Below are 23010 nucleotides of genomic sequence, written 5' to 3' on the forward strand. Positions count from 1 at the left end.
CATGGACAGAAAAGTGGTGACTAAAACAACTTCAAGTGTCTTTTACAGCCTTTTTTTTATCAGCATGACATGATTTACTTGAATCTTTCAGGCTGACATTAATCTCAGCGAGGTAAATTCCTTCACTAAATTATCAGACAAATGTAAGTGATGTGATGACATTTCAGAAATATTTTGCTGGCAGCAAAAAGAGCCACATCTCTGTCACATTTTACTCGTGATTTGATTCCAGTTAACGATCGTTGCTTCGGCAGCGAATCATCGTCAGTGTAAAAAATGTGTCTCTCTGCATGCAGATTATTGTGCTGTTCCCTGATGAAGGCCACACAGGCAACATCTGAAACACACTGAAGTTGTTTGGAGTGTCCTTTTGAACTGGCCATGAAAGGGAGGCTTTTAGAGTATTTGCCTGAAGAGCACCTTGGGCTCTCTTTTCATTAAGCTGTGACTGAAAACCTGACCGAGGCCTTCCAACCTGTTGACCTCACAGACAGTACACCAGCCTGAATTCACCCCGTTCTCATTTATTCTTCATTAAGTTTTTAATTAACATAAAAAGGAACATAAATGGAGTTCACTGCTCACACACACATCCTCAAAGCTTTACAGTTCTGAAATACAGACAGGTCTGGCCCAGGTCTGACATAGGCAATAAAGAGAGGAGACCTGTGAACCCTCTGACCTGTAACAACACTGCTCTACCTTCTGCATGACTCCCTCTGTCTTTCTGTCCACTAACAAGCGGCCTATATCTGAAATGGGGGCAGCTGATTGACCAGTCTCAACCAGTGACCGCTCTGCACAAACTGTCAAAACAATTTTCAGTACAGATCAATAACGCTGGTATAGCCTGATTAAAACAAAAGCAATTTGATTTTTTTTTCACATTGTAACTGTGTGCTTTAATTGTGATTATTATCGTTTTAATAATGGCTGCACTGATATTTTTTGACCCATTGAATTTGGTTCAGTTTTATTATATTCAAGATTTTTACCAGTGGATATCGGCTATATGTGTTTGTGTGCGTGTGCACGGTGGTAATCCGGCAGCTGCTCCAGCCTCAGGAGAGCCTGAGACAGAGGAGTGAGGGAAATGAAAGTGGAGGGATGATAGCGGAGGGGCGCCCTCAGAGAGCTTGGGATCATTGATGGGGCTCTCTGGAGAAGAGAACAAACAAACTTTAAATCAGAAAGGATGAGAGGGGCCACGGCCTGCAGAAATGGAACCCTCTACAGAGTGTGTGTGTGCTCTGTTTGTGTGTTTGCCGCCGTGTGTGTGTGTGTGTGTGTGTGTGTGTGTGTGTGTGTGTGTGTGTGTGTGTGTGTGTGTGTGTGTGTGTGTGTGTGCACTTTTGTGTCTTGCCTGCAAAGCTCATTCAGCTGAGCATGAAAAGTTTTGGAGCCTGGGTAAAGTCACGTCCATAAATGAAATCTGGGCTCATGGTACAGTATAACCAAGGTTTTTCCAGGGCTGTAAAGAGGCTTATAGGTAGTAATGTCACCAGCAGGGTTTGCTGTGCTCGGGAAGATGTGCCAGAGACTCTCAGGAGTGAACAACAAGCTTTGAGTGGAAAGATAAGGCAGCTGGAATCTGTTCAGAAGCCATAAGCAAAGATTAGATTTACTAAACATTTTCCTCAACATTTGTGGTCGGCGCATTTTCCTTCAGGTGGCCACGGAACCCTCCTCCTGAGAGATTCATGGGTTTAATGTGCTGAGCGAAATGTAACATTAGCATAGGCATTATACAGCAAACACTTCTTAACATTTAGATGAAACATGAGCCTGTGCACACATTATCCTGGCGGCACCCTCATGCTTTTGTATTGTATGTGGACAGACAGATATTGCTTTTTATTGGAAATGTAAAATTGAAATATGAGCTTTCCCACACTGTAAGTGGAAACATAGGTTATTCAGACCAACTTGGATCCAGCTATTAGACATTTTAAGTAGTTGGTTGGGTTCAGAAATCCCCTTAAGTCTGTAGTTATGTTTACTGGGGGACTGATCCCAAACAACAAAAATATTCAAGTGTGCATATACTGTTATTGTGGGGATAGTAACAGTTTTTTTAAAGTTATTTTGAGACCAAGGCTCAAGAAGTGGAAGAATGGGTTAGTGCAATGGTGGAAACAGCATCATATGAATGTATGCTTAGTACAATAAGTGGAGATCAGAAGGAAGGGGCGTCCCCCTGGGATCGGTATTGGGCTTTCACTAAAATACAGGATACACCTAAATGGTCCACAACTCTCACCAGAACCCCCTCCATCAATCACATCACTCCTGTCCCTCAGCAACTTCACTGGCTCCCAGTTAAATACCACATCGACTCCTCGCCTTTAAGGCCATACACAACCTGGCTTCTCTGTACCTCTCCCAACTCTTGCACATCCACACCCCCACCTGCACTCTCAGGTCGTCCTCTTCCATCCACCTCACTGTCCCTGGGGTCTAGAGCAGGGCTGTTAAACTCACTTCAGTTCATGGGCCACATGCAGCTAAATTTAATCTTAAGTGTGCTGGACCAGTAAAACCATCACATAAATAACAACCCCTTTAGATTGTTCCCCTTTTGTTAGGGTAAAGAAGTCCATTCTGAAAACATTCAAACAGCCTGAGATATCCTGAGAAAAATATGTGCACATTATGTAGTATGTCAGTATGTCTCAGTTTTTTTCACATTCAGTCGGTTGACTACTCACTTTCATTACATGTGACTTTTCTTAATAATTTCCCACTAAAGTGGAAGCTATTGAAGATGCAGGTTATGTCATCCTCTGCCCTACAAACCATTTCCAATCTTAAGATTTGTCAGTCTAATGTTGTGTTCACAGCAAACGCGATGTGAATTTTCACGTCGCGTTACTCATGCGAGTTTAATCGCTAGAATATTTTGTGTTGACTCGCTTTATACACACGTGAAACCACTGAATCAATGAATGAACTTCCGCCGGTGTGTTCTCGGCATCATACATCCCTGGAGGATCTCAGTGCTGATTGGTTATCACAGTGGGAATTGGTCCCTGAAGTTCAGATTTTTCAACTCTCGCAAACAAGCGTATGACACAAAATCGCGCTATTGCTTCATTGGTGCTGCTAAATTTGCATGTTTTGCATTGTTCGCGTCGCGTCCATTGTGCCGCCCTGCAGGAATTTGTGTCTAAGGGCGTCTTTCCACTGGCTTTTCTTGTAATTCACTCGAGCAAATTGTTTTATTTGCGCCCAAGCACCAAACAGGGTTCCACCCACATTGTTCTGAGATAGCAGTCTGATACAGATTCTTTTGTACTGAAGCTGTTGGTTGAAATTTGTTTTCCGCCATTCTTCCACAACTTTCCTGAAACCTGGCACCTCTTAGCCTCAATATCAGGTGTGCGATGTCATCCAGTGGGCCAGATTGGACTGTTTGATGAGCCGGTTCTGGCCCCTGGGCCATATGTTTGACACCCCTGGTCTAGAGCCTTCAGCCGCTCTGCCCCCCGCCTCTGGAACTCCCTCCCACCCGACATTTGTAGCATCAACTCTCTCTCCACTTTCAAATCCCACCTCAAAACTTACCTCTTTCAAATAGCCTCCTGTCTGTCTAGCCACACACATCCACTATTTACTGTAAACTTGTTTTGCTGAATGTTTATTTTATGTTACTTTATTCCTTATCTCGTTGACTTTTTTAATCTGCTGTTATTTTCTCTTTCTCCGCCTGTAAGGTGACCTTGAGTGTCATGAGAGGTGCCTATAAATAAAATGTAATATTATTATTAATAGTTATCAGTCTTCTCTGTGACTATGTGACACTGTAGTTAGACTCTCAAAATATGTATGGCATGTTTTCCTTGTTTTTTTCCCCCCTTTACTTCTTGGATTTCTTTGTTTATTTTTACTAGATATATGTACGAGAGTCTGTCTCCTAAATACAAAAAAAAAAAAAAATCCCTGAAAGGAATAATATATATGCCATGTACCAAGCATTTCAAAAACAAACAAAAATTAAATTTAAATAAAGATATAAACTGCTACATACATGACTGCAACTGTAAGAACGTTTCACACACACACGAATGTTTCACACACACACACACACACACACACACACACACACACACACACACACACACACACACACACATCTGTGGGTTAAAATTTACTTTATGTAAGCTAAGTGTGCCCTTCTGTCCCATTACTGTCAAGAGAATGCTATAATTAACCAGACCAAGGTCCCCGGGGAAGTGTGCAGATAATCAGGTGAGATTAGACGCTTTTTGTGTGTCGCAGGTGTCAGGTGAAAAGCAATTATCCTCAAATACTGTTAATTGTGACCTACAGAATTAAATGCACAGTCACACAAATGCAGAGAAGAACACACTGACACAGAGGTAAAATGTGCAAATACAGGTAGCACACATGCAGCTGCCCCACACAGACACACTGTATATAGTACTGTACACAGACACAGTCCATAAAGATGTACCCTCAACCACATGACTCATAAAATGTGCATGTCTCTTCTTTACTTAGACCAAGTGGTTTATTGTGTTTGAAAGGAATCAAAAGAAATGATTATTTTTTCAACATTTCTTGCTCTGATTTTTTCCCCCCTCTGCACACAGTGACAACAACAGAGGCGCCTCGGTGTCTAAGTTAATGAGGGCACTGTGCTGAGAATAAAAGCAAAGTATCACTAAAGAGTGTTTACTTATGAATCAGAGAGTATGAGGCTGGAATAAATTGAGGAGTTTATACAAAAGTAAATAATTCAGCAGATTTGTTTAATCCTCAGAGAAGCTGTTGTGGTGTATATTAGATTGTTTGTTTCTTTGCAGCACAAATTTATTTGAATTTAAAGTCTTTGCTGCAACAAACCGTTAAAAGCACCAATAAGCCGCTATAAAAGCGTATGAATTTCTCGCAAATAATCCCCCTCTTCTCTTCTCTGTCTGTCTCAGTCTCGTACCAGGTGAAGCAGGGGACGTGTGAGGTGGTGGCCATCCATCGCTGCTGTAATAAGAATAAGATTGAGGAACGCTCTCAAACCGTCAAGTGTTCCTGTTTCCCTGGGCAGGTCGCTGGCACCACCAGAGCCAGACCCTCCTGTGTGGAAGGTAAAACTCCACAGCCCTGTGTGTATGTACGTGTGAATGTGTATATTCATATAGCCCTAGTGATACAGTGTATTTACAGCCTCTCAATCCAGATCATTTTCCAACAGTGCAAATTTTCCTCACAATAAGACATCTCCATTTCAAGTATAAGAAGCCAACGTACGGGTTCCTTTCTTATAAAAATATTAATTTGTTTACATGTCATCATATATTAAAACTATGTAATGAAAACCAGCACAATGTGATATTTTGAAGGCGAACTTTTCTCCTGAGCAAATCACCTTCATGACAATGATTCTAGTAAAGCTGTAAGTCTGGTTATACTGGTCGGATGCAGTTGCACCAACTACTTCAACTGCAGCAACCTTTTGAACCCTTAGTTAATTTCTAAATTTATTTTAAATCATAGACCGTATTTAATAATGGACATAGCTACCATGATGTCACCCACTGCTTCGTGGACTCCTGTTTTAAAGCCCTGAGTTCGGTATTTCGGCTGTTGCCATCTTGGTTTTTTTGGAACCAGAAGTGAGGGGTAGATCTGACTCACAGGCCCAGTTCAGACCAGTGATTCACGCCAAGACAAAAACGTTTAAGAACGTTGCAGAGAAAAAGCTCAACTCAAGCCGGCTGATGGTGTCACCTGCAACTCTGCCGGACAAATCATCCGCAGCTGGTTTTAGATCGTAAAGCACGTCACCTGTTTCTATAGCCAATCGGCTTCTAGTGAAGTCCGCTGGTCAAATCAAAATGACCACAGACAGCGTTGTTAATTTGCTGCAGCAGGTGCTCCGTCCCCTCCCAACCTTCTGTTTCCATCCTCATGGATGGTGGGTCGCTGCTGCTGCTTGCTGTATGTGCTTATGCCCCCTCACACACACACACACACACACACACATTCTCATTGACTAAATGATTAGCGCTGCTTACTTATCATTGTGGAGTATTTATTATGAATACAGTCCATCTAATGCTCATTTTGTTCCTGTTTTCGCCGTTTCATCACTACTACAAAGGCAGCTGTAGCTAGTATCTCACTATCACTATCCTCATTCAAATTTTAAGAAGCTACAAATTATTTTCAGCCACAAAATAAGTCTGAAAAGCTGGAAATCAGAATGGAAGTACAGAGAGTTGTGGCATAGAGATGATACACTGGCTCATCTAGTTGCATTGGTATGAACCAGCAGGTTTTTGGGACGTTGTAGAACGACGCCTCACAGACAGCCTGCCACTCAAGAAGCCCCAAATCTGCATAACTTTAAGACTTAATAAAATGTAAACTCATGAGTTATATTAAAATTGCCCCCCCCCCATACAGTTGTCATGAATGTTAAAATTAGCCATGGAAACCAAAACCATTTTTTTGTACCAGGCTGTAAACATGTTTATTTCTTCTGTTAAAGCAGCTGTGTAGAGCTTTATGTTTTCGTTGATTATAGCGTCCCCTTTGGTCGAAGCGGTATGACACCCACAGCCTGGTGTCGTAAAATTCTGACTGCAGCTAGCATTCGGCTTCATTCGTAAAATCTCGACTGCAACTGGCAATTACCGCATGCATTTGTTTTGGAGAGCGAGAGGAAAATCATAAATGTTGTGGTGTAGCTCTGAATTTCTTATAAACTGAGGACAACTGCCTGCTGTATATTTGTGTTCATGGTCACAGTCACAAATTTTGTGGCGTTTGTTGTAACGTTACTAGACAAAAGCGGTTCACATCAGCTAACGTCACATTTAGCTTGCTTATAACTTCCATGTCGTCACATATTGAAGAGACACAACGTCTAACAAGTTGCTGTATATTCTCTAAATAAAAACAAAAATTACAGACCTGTCGATTAGGAAAAGGGCCAACTCAGGATCAGTTTTAAAACCTTTTAAATCTCTCAGCTCTCTCCACTTGGTGAATGCCCGACCGAGGTTTACATGCATTTGGGCTCGAGCCCTATCACTGTCCCGTTTAGCCTTCTTCTGTTCTTTTTCTTTTAGATGGTGCTCCTTCTTTATTCGCCATGACATCGAAAGTACAACCAAGTCCTTGATACATCGGGTAAAACCGTTATGTGTTCAGCAATGCCCATTGCGTACCGCTTACTTGAAGAACACTCTCTGTAAACACGGCTCCTTCTTCTTCTGTGGTTTAATGGCTGCGGGCCGCTGCGTGCAGACTCCGGGTGCCATATTCTGGTTTGCTGACTTCCGCTGTGTCCGACCCGACCGAGGCTACGCGAAATAGCCATATAGAGAAAGGCTTTTTTGTAGCTGTCGGGTTCAAATAAATATGCGGATCTTCAAGGGGATACGAACTAGGGACAGTTTTATAAATGGTAAAAAGTTCTGCACAGCTGCTTTAAGTTGAGCATTTTAACATGGGGGTCGATGGGGACTGACTTCCTTCTGGAGCCAGCCCCAAGTGGCCATACAAAGAACTGCAGTTTTTGGCACTTGGTGCGTTGGCTTCATTTTTCAGCCCTGGAGGTTGTCGCTTGGTAGAAACATTTAATTTGCACACTGTATGAAAATATCTTGTTTATTCTGTTCCAACACTTCATGAAACCTACAGTCAAGGAAATATGCAAACCTAAAACACTGTGTTTTTATGGCTGAACCAATCAAAGAGAAATAATCTGGATGTCTTGTGCATCATTTTCTATACATTTTCAAACATTTTTCTAGCAGGACTTCTTTTTGCTGGACATGTTTGGTTTCTTTTGGACACATTAAGAACATGACTAGAATTCCAAATTATGTTTTGTATGTTTGGACATTGCTCGACTGCACAACATGTTTTTGTAATGATCCATGCAGTGCTGAATCTGAGGGCCAAAGAGGCTAAAAATGTTTTTTTTCTTCTTCTTTTTTTAATCATCCTTGCATCATTAAATTTTCTCCATGAGTCATCTCACCTAAAACAAATCATTACCCAGTTCATTACAACATAAATAAATGAGTCCATTGCAGGAAAGATTAATAGGTTGCACTTTTTAAATTGCTGCCAGTTTGGACTCCTGTGTAGAAATTGATTTTCTCATGGCACAAAATCAGGACGACACTGTTCGTCTTCTTGCACAAACACAGCCAAACCTTTTAAAGGTGGATGAAAACATGAAAAGCTGATGGAAAAATGACACCTGGCCTTTCTATCCTTCTTAGTGAGGCCACACAGTAAAGAAACCCACAAGGGGTGAGACAGGGAAGATGAACAAATATCAAAAGGAAGGAACAATAAAATGCTGTCTTAACACTGAGCACTATAAAAACTCATGATCTGAAACTGAAACCGTGAGTAAACGTCTACAGTGGTCTCCTTTGTTTTTATTTTAATACACATACACTGGTGCACTTCTGAAAATGTTTTAAACAGTATGCTTTTCAGTATAAAGTGAATTAAAACAGTATATCTCTGCCCCTCTAGTCCAACAGTTTGTGGTTCGTCATGTCCCAAGGAGATCCTGTAACATGAAAGGTTAAAGCCACTAATGCAGGTAATGGAAGCCCAGCCACCAGTGTCTCCTTGCCTCCATATTCCCCTGTGTTGTATGAAAGGAGAGGCAAATATACGACAGCTGTCGGCCAAGACGGCCTCGGTCTCAAGTCTGGAAATTTTAAACTGCCGTTTAAAAGGCCTGATTTTATTTGGGACAGCATTCCATTTCATATCTAGACAGGCCACTTGAGTATACGACAGATGGCAATGGAAAAAGTACTTTCTTCTGATCTCTTTTATACGTCAAGACATAACAAGACGTTGAACCCAGGAAGACTAGCGATCACTTTGTGGAAACAAATGGGGATCCAAATTGGCAACAGGGATGTTTGGGTGGAAAATGTGGATAAAATCAGAGCATAAAATCATTATGTTGCTCAAGATGTTCAGTCATTCATTACAAAATACATGCAAAATATATTTGGTAGAGGAAAAATTACAAAGAAAACACATTATCCAAGGAATCCTGCTCACACACACTCAGCAAGCATATACATGTATACATGTGTTTGTGTCTGCTAATGTGCTTTGTGTGTGTGTGTGTGTATGTGTAGTGATGACAGACAGATGAAAGCTGCGGGTCATTCTCATAGACCTTTGTTCCACCCGTTTGTCCGCTGTGCGAGCTCCTACCCAGCAAGAAACAAGCAGTGTCACTGACCCCTATCATCCGCAGACGCTCCGCTGAGATCACAAACACACACACAGTGTTGGCCAACTCGATCCAATCACACTGTATTAGCCCCCTACCAGAGGAAAATACATAGTTGTCTCATATGTGAGGCGAGCCAGTGAGTCTCCGAAGCACGCGGGTTACTCAAACTGTTAAGGTCAGCCAGGGGGTGGACACTCACACACTCACACACCCGCATAGAGCTGAATGACTGATAAACTAACACAAATAGAGAGTGATGTGATGTATGGATGAAGATGAAGTGATGTATTTTCTCAGATGTGGAACTTGATGAGATTTGCAGGTTTTTTTGGCCTGGTTGTTTACTTCCAGTGAAAATAGAGTATTAGCACATTATCATCCTAATGCTGTCAATAAATGATATGGTAATTTTCAAGAGGGAAATAAACAAGCCACTCACCCTGCCTCAGCTTTAGTTTGTTTGCTTCTATTAACAGACTCAAAATAGCTTGGTAACAAGAAGAAATTAAAGTTGTTTAGTTCGGTAAATTAAAGCAAAATGCTTATTTTACTTGAGAAACTACTTAGAACTCACTTTTCTGTGTTGTGTGTATTGTGATAATGATTTAAGTGTTGCATTGTTTGGGGTCACACAGACCCTTCTGCTGTGTTAGAAAAAAAGAGAGCAATTATTACAAGATTTTTGCATTATTTTATTATCTTTCGACCTTGTTAAACCCAATATGTAGAGGGTGTTTAGTGGTAACCTTTCTCTTTGTCACAAACTGGACCTGCACATTTAATGAGGATGAAAAAACACAGAAATAACCATGAACTATTTTTATTACACTAAAAATAAATATATAATGTTGCCAGGAGAGGGGAACATGTGTACGTGTAGAACATGTGCATTTGTACCCCTAAATGAAAACATGAATGTAACAGAGGACTTTCGTTTTAATGAAGTTGAAGACGTGTCCACCACAAACTGATGAATAGACTCACCAGAATACAGGAAATCAAGTGTTTGGTGCTCAGAATTTGCTGGGTGAGGACGTTTGTGTCCCCCAACCAATGTTGAAACCAAACCTATACACTTTCTGCAGACCTCTTGTGAACAAACTGTTTAAAACTTTATTTTTAATGCATTTTTAGGGCTATTAAATCACAGGCAAACAGACAGAGCCGTAACTGATATCAGTATGAACACGTGAACAAAATGTGCAGTTAGATCGCCCATCAGTGTCGTGTTCAATATAACGTGTGAGCAAATTGCAGTGTTTTGTTTTATATGTTTTTGCCTTATTTTCATAGTTAGATTTTATTTATCTTATTTTGTAATCATGCTGTTTAATGTACAGTCAACACCAATCACAGATACAGAGAATATAAAATCATATGTATTTAAACATGTTATGTTTTAAGAGTCATGAAGTATCAAGCTGATAAAACAATATTAAATCTGTTTTTTGTGTTGCTAACAAGGGCCCAGTGTCCTCAGGAGCCAAAGCACAACTATTATCATTATTTAAATTTGCACCCTAAACTGCTCACACTCACTTTTGCACCTTTAGTGTGTTATTTTCTTCTATTTAAATTAATTAGTAAAAGTAACAGTAATGTGTTTGTATTTCAGTTTGAATCACGTCTGACTTCCTGTGCTGCACGCATGTCCTCAAAGCATCCAAGCACCTTCTATAGTTAGCAATGACAGCCACCCCTATAGCACCCAGCTCACTGCCTCTATCCTGTCTCTTGCTATTCCTGCATGTGGCCAGTAGACGGTGCTTTTCCCATTCAAATGACTCCGTCACAAACACACCTGCTGGATCATTTCTACACTATTTTCACCCAATAAAAAAAGTAGATTTGTTGTTTAACCTCTTTGATGAGTTCCTCGATGGGAACGATTGCTTGATAATGATAAAATCAGGCAGCCAGAGCAAAGATGATTGGCTTTGTAATGAAAGTTGGGATAAATAAGGAATCATGTGAAGCTTTGGCAGTCTCTCAGAATAGGCATTTGCTATTGTTCACTTCTCCTTTAAGACTTGGTTACCAGGAGGAAGGAGTGACACTGATGAGGAGTTAATACAGACGGTTATAACTATGTTACTGAAAGTCATTCAATGATACATTTGTTTTGATAGTCTTAATCAGATTTCCTCTGTCTCCCTTACAATATCACACACACACACACACACAAACACACACACACTCCTCCTTCACACTAGTCATGAGGTTTTCTAATTTCCTATTCAGATCTCACCCCTGAGTCTCGCCACCTCTCACTTCCAAATCCAGTGCTCAGCAGCACTTATCTCATGAGTCATGCTTGACCTCTGAATTCACAGTTACTAAAGATCTCACACACATCCATGCACACACACACTCGCGCGGGTGCACGTTCGTACATACTACTCTCACCTTTTAGGCTTGAGCACTGATGGAAAGAGACAAACCCCTCTCAGTAGCCAGCCTTTGTAGAAAAGCCACAGTGTAAATGGAGTTACATTATTGATGCAGGCTGAAAGAGGAGTAAATGGCAGCAGGTCCCATTACTGGCTGCTGCACGGTGGGGCCCATTACTGTGAGACTAACTTTTTTTTACAGTGAACTCTGGCCCCTACATTATTTTCGCCCTGGATTTTTTTTTCTTTTTTTAAATCATGAAACACACTTCTTTTTGATTTTATTTTCTATTAGAATTAGTGACAGTGTTGTGTGTAAATAAAGAGTTAGTGCTGTAATAGTAACAATGCACTTTATTTCTTTAGGAACTTTCATACAAGCAATGCTGCACAAAGTGCTTTACGATAAGGAAATTACATCCAGTGAGTGCATCACATGGAAACAGACATAGAGTGAGCATAATTAGAGGGATAGAATAAGGCTGAATATGAATGGTAAGGTGATTACTGAGTGAGTTTTTTAGTGGTAGAATTGTTAATAGCCAACCGATAGGGTTCAAGAGGTTAATTTGTTTTTAAGAATACTCTACAGGAGAAGTGATCTGGGTGCATGTGTGTGTCTGCGTCCTATAGATCTCACATCTGGAGACAAAATAGCTTGTCTAAGTGCAGACAAAATGTGTGTCCACTGTTTTGCGTTTTACCGCAGTAGCATTCAGGATAAATAAAATGTTTTTGTCCCACTCGGGGTTCTGCCAAATTTTGTTAAGCTCACACAGCTGGTTAGGAATGTGTTGGTTGTAGCCAGGGTTGCATGCACCTCCAGGGAATGAATGTAAGCCTGTGCAATGTCCAAAAAGTAAGCTACCCTCACATAATCCATGTGGGCTGTTACCCTTCGCTTAGTTGTTGAAAACATACTCGTGACTAAATGTCATTATCAGTACAACAATGTATAAATTACTCTATTAGAGGACGTGCATTCAAAGCACAGGTATTAACATCAAATACAGTGTGCTGAATGTAAAGGTGCTCATTATGAGGAATGACTCCACTGTAGTGCCAAATTATGGACGCATTAGGAGCGTTTAATGTTAAGCTCATACCTGCAAAGCTAAATGGAGGCACATTACTGCTTTGTTATTTAACCTATTACAATGTGTCAGGCACTGACACTGCGCTCTGGGCTTCCCTGAGCACCAGTCTGAAGACATTTTTTAAAATTGGTCAAACCGTTTGGCTGAAAAGGGAGTTTTTCTTGTGCTGTATCTCGTCTGTGGGCACATGGGACTTCATTATATTTTAGGAAAATAACAGTAGTCCCATGTGCCCAAAGACTAGATAGAGTATGATAACAAAATGTCTGTTTCTTAGAAACTACAAGGGGCACAATCATCTGTTTGGTTTCTATGAACTCATAACAAGTTGGATATCAAAGACATGCACATATTTTCAGTGTAAAACATATTTCACATGAAAGACATTTAAAGGGACACTTGTCCCACAAAGTGACCATTTGCATATCAATTAGTCGTGCTGTGTCACCTTGAATTCATTAAGTAAACTTTGTCTTTCAAGCATGTCTCCACAGAAAACGGCAAACATATGTATTTATTGACTGATTGGGAACCATGTTTAGCAATGGCAAAACTATGTTGAGGCATCTGGTTACAATCTCTCACACAACTATAATCCAAATCTCATATAAAAATGTACATATGCATAAACTAATACAAGTCCATTGAGCTACCAGAGATCATCGGGAGTGTGAGAAGGGAGTTACTGACTATGCTTAGTGTAGGTGGGTGGTGTGTAAGCATATAGTTTTGCTGTTGTTAAACGCGGTCCCCAGTCAATCAATATCACTGTTATTGTAGTTAAAATTTCACACTTGCAGCCTCAGCATAGTGACGATATATATTTTATTCTTAATATTTTTAATATCTTAAGTACTAGTGTTAAACACTGTAGCGAAATGCACCTTTTATTTTTATTTTTAATACATATTTTCATTTCTATTTTATTTTATTGCTTTATTTTTACATACTTCTATTTCATACTCTTAATTGTACCTCTTATAATTCTCTATTATTTACATCAAAGCGACTGTAACGAATCACAGTTTCCCCTCGGGGGGTCAATAAAGTATTACTGATTCTAATTCTGATTTCAATATGTTAGGCATTTTCTGTGGAGGCATTAGAGAGAGACAAAGTTTTCTTCACAAATTCAAGCTAACACATCATGACTAATAGATATGCACATGGTGTTTTTCCTCATTTTTCAAAAATCATGACTTAGACCATTGCTAAAAGTGTAATTTTTCATGTTATCTAAAAATTTTATAGTTGTACTAATAGATATTTGCCCAAAGTATGTTCATACAAGATTCAAGACTTTAGACCAATCAGAGCAAATGTTGTCACATTTTTTCTGATAAAATGAAATATAGCATTTGGGCACAAATGGGTGCTTTTGTCTGCAGTGTAGTAATTGCAACCATTTGATATATCCATTACATTGATTAATGACGCCATTTTACGGTCTGTTTTTCTGAACAGTTCAGATCATAGATGCTTCGAGGGAGCAATAATAAAAAAATTAAATCAATATTTTGTGTCAAATTATTGATTTCTTTAGTAAGTAGCTGTGTAATAAATACCCTTCAGGGTGATGCAAGACCACTCTGCAACCCTGTCAAGATTAATTTCGCAATAATGACCTGCTCGCTGTACATATCCCTCAGAGCCAAAGGTACAAGCTTTTGGAGTTAAAGTAAAGTTGCATATAACAGAAATATTCAAGTTAAGGAGCTACAAGCTACAAGGACATCTGTATTTAACAGTATCTGACTAACAGTAACACATCAACTCTTTTCTGAGAATGAGTAAAAAGGACTCTTCCCACAGATGCTGTCAGTAAAATGTGTTTGATGGTGAGAGACAGAGAGCACAGCGACCTGATGAAAACGGTGGATGAGTGGATTTAGTTTGCCGTGTTATTTGCTGAACTCTGCGAGAGACAAACTATGTTTCATTACCTGGCAAAGAAATCTAGTTTAGTGTTTCAGCAGCACACATCAACCTGCTGTTATTTACTGTGATATCTGCTCCATCATATCATGTTTTTGTCATTTTCACTGTGTATTTTCTTTTTTTTTCGGACAGTTTTTTTTTTTTCACTCGTGTTTTTCGTCATGCATACCTGGGTGTGCCGGCATGGCTGTGTGAGCCCTGGCAACAGAGATACAGTGTGTTAGTAAATCATTGTAGAAAGAGATGGATGCCTCTCTCCAACTGCTTCTGCACTCCAGGATCACTGAGTGGAACAGTTACAATGCCCCGGGGTATCCATACCTCTGGGTCCGGCCCCAACTTCTTGTGTGTGTGTGTGTGTGTGTGAAGGTACATCATATTCCCTTTAAATAGTAATGACCTGGGGGCAAGGGCATGGGGCTGCTTGTGATTGTGCTTTTACGCCTGACACTTACTGCACAGTGGGGACTGCACACATGTACACACACAAAAACAAAAGCACACAAAGGCATCTCTGTGTGCACACATGCAAATGCACTCAGGCACACACACATGCAAAGTTAAAGTAAACTCCCTGCTGCAGTTTGTGTTGCTCCTTCGTAAAGTATTAATGGGCACTCTAACAGACATGCACCCGGGTGCACATATTGTATTAGTATGCCCTGCCTTACATCAAACAGGCTGCATCTGAATGATACATTCAGATATGTAGTCAGTGATTAGTATTTTTAATCAAAGGCTAATCTAGTATTCTTTATCATGTGATTTAACATGAAAGGGTGAGAGGTGAAGGAAGTCCCTTTGAACGTGCACAGTTGGCGGCAATTACAATCACATGAAATACATGTCTTTGTTGGATGGTAGAGCACGCTGGCTGATCTGGTGTCATATTTCCTGTCTTAGTGCGTTCCAAAAAAAATATGCATCTTGACACATGGAATATTACCATGAACACCAAATTAATTTAAGCTATTTTTTCTCCCTATTGGAACGGGGTGTGGATTTGCATTTGCTAATTTTTTTTCACCCAAAGAGATGCTGTATATCAAGTTGGAAGTGTTTGCATGGGATATCTTGTGTCAGTGAGCATTTGTTAAATACCTGTGGAGTTGGAACATGGCACACGTTTACAAAGTGTTAATTGGCAAAAATAATTTAGCACACAGCCTTTAATTTCACAGGACTGTGAACATTACATTATGTCTTCATATAAAGTCACAGAGCCAACACGTGCATGAGGGGACCTGCAATTTCAAGTTTGTCCACTTGATGTCACAAACATTACAATGACAATTCAGGCAGCTTTGCAGGAAGAAATGAGCAGAGGCTACGTTGGGATGAACGCTCACCCAGCTGACATACTCGCTCTCACACACATAAAACAAAAGAGGAAAAGCCGTAACCACAACGGGCGCTCAGATGAGTGACATTTATCAGGTGTGTTAGACTGACGTGATCAGTAGGAGGAGAGACAGGGCTGTAGGCAGGCTCGTGGCGTGAAGCCTCCGCAGAACTTATTTAAAGAACCCCAGAGACTGTGTGAGAACCTGGGGAATAACATAGCCTCAGTCCCTTGAGTTGCCTAATCACCTGCACCTTAAGCAGAGCACTGTCTAGACGTTTGCCCTCAGCTGATCCCGCTCTGAAAGTTTGAGAGAGAACTTAAAAGGGAGCCATTTTGAGTGCAGATTCCATTGTAATGAGTGAATAGTAACTGTGATGAAATGTACGCCTGAGTTGGAAACACTTTTTTAATTAGCAAATGCACCTTTTGTGAATACAAATGTCGACTCTTAATGAGACTGATGCAATTAGAGTAGGTAGGCGGAGAGGTGCTTATATACATCTTCCCTTTCTCTATTTCAAGATGCGGGCAATGATTCATTCTCACACTTACTTGTTGAACACTTTAGTACACGTTTTACAGGTAGTAAGTGTGAAGCTTTCAATGCCTTTCATCCAACATTTTAAAATGATCTAATGATTTTAAAGTAGTTTCTGCCAGTGTGACTGTGAATAATGAACAACTTGCATATGTGAGTCATGACAAAGTGTTGTTAAGATGGAGCGGCCCTGTCTCATAGAAATTAGATGTATATACAAGTCGTTTGAAAAAGCAAATATGTTTTTGAGGGAAACATAAAGCAGAGCAAATGATGTCTTCTGTCAACATAATGAGGAAATGTTGCTAATTACTGTAGAATGTAAAGTCACCATCTTACCCTATCCGTAACAAAATACAGGAGTATGGATGCAAACCTGTTCTGCTGTCAAGGCCCTTTATTTGTACACTTTGACTTTACACTACAACATCATTTAGAAAGCAGTTTAGTAACGTACCAGCATAATTTGCAAGAGTCAGGGTTGGATGAATCAGTAAACTGATAAATGAATAGTTCAACATTTTGGGAAATATGCTCTCTGACAGTTAGATTAGAAGATCAATACAACTATCATGACTGTACTGTAAATATGAAGCAAGCATAGTTTAGCATAAAACTGGAGATGGTAGCAAACAGTTTGCTCTGTCCAAAGATAACGACGCCAACCTACCAGCACCTCTAAAGCTCTAATTAGGTTTTTAATGTACAAAAACCACAGGGTGAAAATGACAAGTGGTGGTTTTACAGGGGGTTATGTCTGAATACCGCTTATCCTGTTAGGGGTCGTCGGGGGGGCTGGATCTCAGCTGACATTGGGCGAGAGGCAGGGTACACCCTGGACAGGTCGCCAGACTATCACAGGGCTGACACATAGAGACAGACAACCATTCACACTCACATTCACACCTACGGACAATTTAGAGTCACCAGTTAACCTGCATGTCTTTGGACTGTGGGAGGAAGCCGAAGTACCCGGAGAAAACCCACACAGTTTCACCTGTAGAGCTATTTATTTATCGAGATAAGTGGTACTCCTTATAGCCGTTGGGCCAAATCTGGCCTGCAGTAGCATGCCAGAGCCCCCCCAAATCATTTTCTAATTCACTGTGAAAATTAATTGATTCACACTGGGATTTTTTTTGTACTTCTAATACAAATAATATGCCAGAGTGCATTAAAAAGCATCATAATAGAGCTTCTTTATCAAAAAAATGCCAGGGGGGATCCTCCCCCATACAACCCAACAGAGGCCCAGGCAAAGCCCCCAATATCCTCAAATCCTTAAAACACCCCTGTATATACCTGACCTGTTCAGGGTGGCTGCGACTGGCCCCTGCCCTGTTGTCATTTTGCAAAAGTGGCCCCTGGGTGAAGCAAGTTGAGTATCACTGACCTAGATTGTTTTGGTGTGAGTTGCAAAGTGTTGGAGGTATCGGCTGTTGAGGTGCCTGCCTTCTCTTGAATATAATAAAACTAGTTAGCGCTCAGCTTGTGGTGCTCAAAAGCCACATGCATGTATTTACTCATAGACAAGAGGCTCATACTAACCCACCTGAGCTCGCTAATGTTACAGGTCAGCCCAGTAGAATGCTATTTATGTTTACATCTTGTGCTGTCATGAGTTCAAGTCTCTTGTTCATGAGTAGATACGCTTCCATCTGCGCAGTGATATGGTTGATGGGTGTAGTTTGGTAGAAAGAAAATATGAAACATGAAACTGCTCACAACAAGGTCTGTGGATTATGGAAAGACACATTGCTGTGGAGGTTTGGGTTTTTGGGTGTTTTGAGCAGCACAAGCTGAGTGCCATCTAGTTCCGTTATATCTGAGAGAAGGCAGATGTCTACAGCCGATATCTCCAACACTCTGCAACTCACATACAACAATTTAGATTGATAACTAGCATTACAGGTAAGAGGAAAAGGGTGAGCTGTCCCTTTAAAAGATAAATCAAGATATAACATGTTAATTAATGAGCTTTAGAGGTGTTGGTGCTTGGACTTTATCTTTATTATTCATTGGACAAAGCCAACCAAATATATTAAATTAAAATTAATTTAAAGTAGAATTTAAGATGTCCATCCAGAGTAGGAATGGCCCCTTGTACAGTTGCTGATTTTGAAAGCATCACTGGAGTAAATTTAACAAGCACCCAGCACCAGTATCTACACATTTACTCTGTACGGTCCCAGAAAAAAAAAAAGAAAATGGTCCCAGAGGTGATGATCTCACAATGAACTACTGCACACACTAAGTACCTCTGTAATCTTTTTATCATTGACCTGTTAAGACCTGTCTGTGAGTGCTGTCCAACATCTGAACTATCTATGACATCACAGGCCTTGTACCGACCGCCGTTCATTTCCTGACATGACAGGCAGGTGCTTATGTGTCACGCCCGGCCCGCCCTACCAGTATAGCATGAGATAAGCTGCAGGGAACGCTAACTCCATAATAGCACTCACAGGCCATGCCCATTAGCTCTAAATAACACTCTTGGAGTGCAAAGCACCGTCGTCGACACCATAATGGCCACATTAACGAGCATTACACAGCCATTGGTTTTTAGAACCGCTTACTGCCACTGAGCTCATGCATCATAACAGTGTGTTCAACATCACGCCCCGTTATAGCTCTGAGTTCTTTTGTGTTGACTTGGCAACTTGGCATTGGCCTCCTTCTTCTCCCCGCATGTCTTCCTGTCTCTGTTTTTGCATTCGCGCTGCCTATTTTCCAGTCTGCTTCAGTTCATTACTCACCTTCTCTCTGTTCTATTTGTTTAATCTGCTCCTTTCTCTGTCGGACCCAGTGATAGCCATCCTCAAACAGCCGCCTTCCTCTCCACCCTTCACTCTCTGCCTCTCTCAGTTCCCCTCGCTGCTCATCTCCACACTACAAAGATGTTTTCCTGGTGAACACCTATTATTTAGCCTTGTCTTCCTCCCTCTCCTCCCTCTTCCCTCTCTTTCTCTCAGTCACGGTGTTTTCATCTTACATGATGCTTGAGAGGATTTGTCCATGTTCTTTTGCATTATGCAGCTGAGAGCCCATTTTCCTGCCAATATCACCTCATCTCCTCCCTTTGTTGGAAACAGTAGTCACGCAGGATCAAAATTTCTTCCTAAACACCATCAATCCAGCAGTTTAATGAAGTTGGAGAAATGGGTGCACTCTTTTATCCCCCTCTGCGTCCACACTCGAGACAGGAGGATGGAAGGATGATGGGTTAGGAGGGAAAGAATTGAGTTATTCTCAGCTGTCGGGCTGTCTCCTGTCTAGACAGTAGGTCAGATGATCTGGAAGATTTGAGTGTCAGCTGCTAAGACGTGAGAAAACTTTGGGTTTTAAAACTGGATTAACTGTAGATCAGGCCAACTTCTGAAGCTGCATTGTACTCTTCTCCCTGCACACAGCAGATCACCAATTCTTTTTTTCTTCTTTAATTTAGATACAATTAGGGAAATCAAACTGTAGACGGCCCTTTTCATATCATGTTTTTCACAACACAGCATTATTCAAGAGAGATGAGTTTCACAGAGGGCTTTTATGCCTGCGAAAATTATACAGGAGATCACAAACATTAGTGTCTCTTGTCTCAAATGCTCAAGAGAAGAAGTTTTAATTGATAGCCCTGCTTCATCATAATCCTGTTCTTGCTCTCTGTATTGTACAATTGGAGTAATACTCATTGTCTCATTGTCTAACTGTGCCGTGTGTTTTGCTGATTATACCAGAAACAAAAGTTAGACGATAAGCAGTCGTTTCATTGAAATCACAGGAAGTGACTCGCATCGGCACAAATATAAAAATACACAGAAATACACTTCTGGGAACAAAAACAATATCTTATTCAAAGACGTCTGCCCTGTCGGAACGTCAGCAGCATTACAGGGTAACCATATCTGATAGTTTAAGGACTTTTATTAGTCATTGCTGCCAAGGTAAAATCCAGTGTCATATTTCCCCTGTTCTATCCTCCTTCAATTTCATCTCCTGCGGGTGCCAGACTTACCCCTTCCACACAGGCTTTAAGATCCCATGTTGAGAGATTACATTAATCTGATTAAAATGAAAAAAAGGTAACTGCTATACATTTGAGCTCCTCGCAGTAATCATATTAGAGATAAAGAAAAAAACTCCAGTGCTCAGAGACACTGGCTGTCTGGACAGAATCAGTGTTTGTCACAAGCGCTATCCATGGTGCTGATCCTATTGCGGTCTCAGTGGTGGGATCAGCACCATGGACAGTGCTTGTGACATTTACATTGTAAAAATATGCTTTGGGCGCTCCCATTATTTTGGCCAATAAGAGTTTGTGTTGGCTTTGGATAGAAAGTGTTGCAGAGTTATTGTGTCGGTAATGGCTGGTGTGTTTGTGTTGTAAACACCACCCTCTTATTGCCTTTTGTCATTAATTCAATGTTCATTAAGTCATATAGTGTTGTAGTCAAGACCAAGTCATAACCAAGTCCCTAGCTGCACCGTGAAGGGCTGAAAAATGGAGCCAACGCGGAAATTTTCATCAACAACATCAAATTAACTCAGGTTCCTTACCTTACATTTCTACGGGGTCATAGCAGACAAAAGACTAACTTGGAAATATCATATTGAACTTGTCTGTAAGAAGACTATGAAGTCAGTAGGTATCTGAAGTAGAGTCCGTTCACTGGACGATCATTCTTGTACTTGAACTTTTTACTGTAGCTTAATATATCCTCATATAATTGTTGTAATACTATTTGGGCTGCTACGTGTCCCACTTAACTCAATAAGATTTTTCTAATTCAAAAGAAACATTGCAAAAAATGCGAATCATCTGCTTCTCTCTTTAAAAAAAAAAAATCAACTCTTATCAATTTTTAATGTAGCATATACCAGACTGAGACATGTGTATTCATGTATAAATATGTACAGCTCACTCATGACTTGCCGATGCGTTTTTCAGAACTTTCCAAAGTCTTCCTCAGACATTCACCCATATTCCACAAGACACTCTAAGGACCTTTATCTTCCATATTGTTGGGCTTCTCTTAATCAATATTCATTGAGATACAGGGGACCAATTCTTTGGAACAACCGTCATCCATCTCTACAATCATCATCTACATTATTGTTACTCAAAAATCATCTGAAAATGACCCTTATGAGCAAAGACTCTCGACACTTTAATTATTCATTTGTAATTTGTTTGTTTTTTGTTGTTGTAATTTTACATCCATACAATTATGTATTACTTATTAGTCTGGAACTCTTATTCAATGATGTGAACTTTATTTTTATCTTTTTCTTTTTATGTGTAATTGTTATTTAATAGGGGAGGTATCGTCATGAGCCATTTTTGGCTTCTAAACTCTCCTGTTCTCATGTTTTAACTTTTAATTTCTCTTTCCTGTATTTTCTATACATGTACGGTATGTGCAAATAAACTTAAGTGCCAAAAACTGCAGTTCCTCGAATGGCCACTTGAGGCTGGCGCCAGAGGCCAGTTAGTCTCCATCGACCTCCATATATATGCCCAACTTTACACCTGAAATAAATGTGTTTACAGGCTGGTGCAAGAACTGTTCTGGTCTCTTTAGCTGATTTCAACATTCATGACAACTGTAACTATAATTCACCTAAAGTTTCACATCTTTAAGGTCAGGGCCGCTTGAGTGACAGGCTGTGTGCAAGGTGTCACTACAGTCTCTGAGTCCCCTCACTCATCCACAGTTCCACACTCTCATCCACATATACTCACTTCACACTCCAAAAAAACCAAGATTGTGATGGTCGAAATGCCAAATGAACTTGAGGCTTCAAAATGGAAGTCGACAAAGCAACAGGTGACATCATTGTAGCTACGTCCATTATTTTATACAATCTATTTTATACAATTTATACTATCTATATATCTATGAAAAGACCAGAGTGTATCAAGACTGAGACAAAACCAAGACTGAAGATTCACCTCTTTTATTGCTTTATGTGAACATATAAATGTACCATGAGAATAGTCTTGATAAAACAATCAAAGGGCACTGCAGAGGTGAATTTTATGTGTGGGAATTTTTCTTTGTTTTCTGGGAGCAATCAAATACAAACACTAAAGAGAGATGAAATCAACTTAAACATCTTTACTCAACACTCCTTTTTTTGCACATGCAAATAGATGATATCTGTGCAGTTGTGATCTTGAACGGTCTTGAAATAAAATCCAGAGTCCTCTTTTCCGTGACTGAGACAAGACCGAATTAAAATTTGAGATAAGACCTCCAAAAAGTGCATTTAGTTACCTGCTGTCTTTCTTTTCCTGTAAACCTCCATCTACTGCTCCAGCCTCCATTGTAGCTCAGAAGTGGTGGTGCCAGATGCAGCCGTGTATGGACGGAGAGGAGTGTAAGGTCCTCCCTGACCTGACTGGCTGGTCCTGCAGCACTGGCAACAAAGTCAAAACCACCAAGGTGAGAGGAATG

General features: G+C 40.4%; 1 protein-coding gene across 1 annotated transcript in view; it reads left to right on the plus strand.

Moving 5' to 3' along the window:
• tafa4b (TAFA chemokine like family member 4b) overlaps window positions 1–23010 on the plus strand; it is a 49875-nt gene that overhangs the window by 23857 nt on the left and 3008 nt on the right. Inside the window, exons 4-5 of the mRNA XM_049579573.1 lie at window positions 4950–5105; window positions 22874–22998. Of these exons, the coding sequence (XP_049435530.1) occupies window positions 4950–5105; window positions 22874–22998 (281 nt within the window). The remainder of the gene's footprint in view (window positions 1–4949; window positions 5106–22873; window positions 22999–23010) is intronic.

The sequence above is a fragment of the Epinephelus fuscoguttatus genome, linkage group LG1 (genome assembly GCF_011397635.1).
Source record: "Epinephelus fuscoguttatus linkage group LG1, E.fuscoguttatus.final_Chr_v1".
Lineage (NCBI taxonomy): Eukaryota > Metazoa > Chordata > Actinopteri > Perciformes > Serranidae > Epinephelus > Epinephelus fuscoguttatus.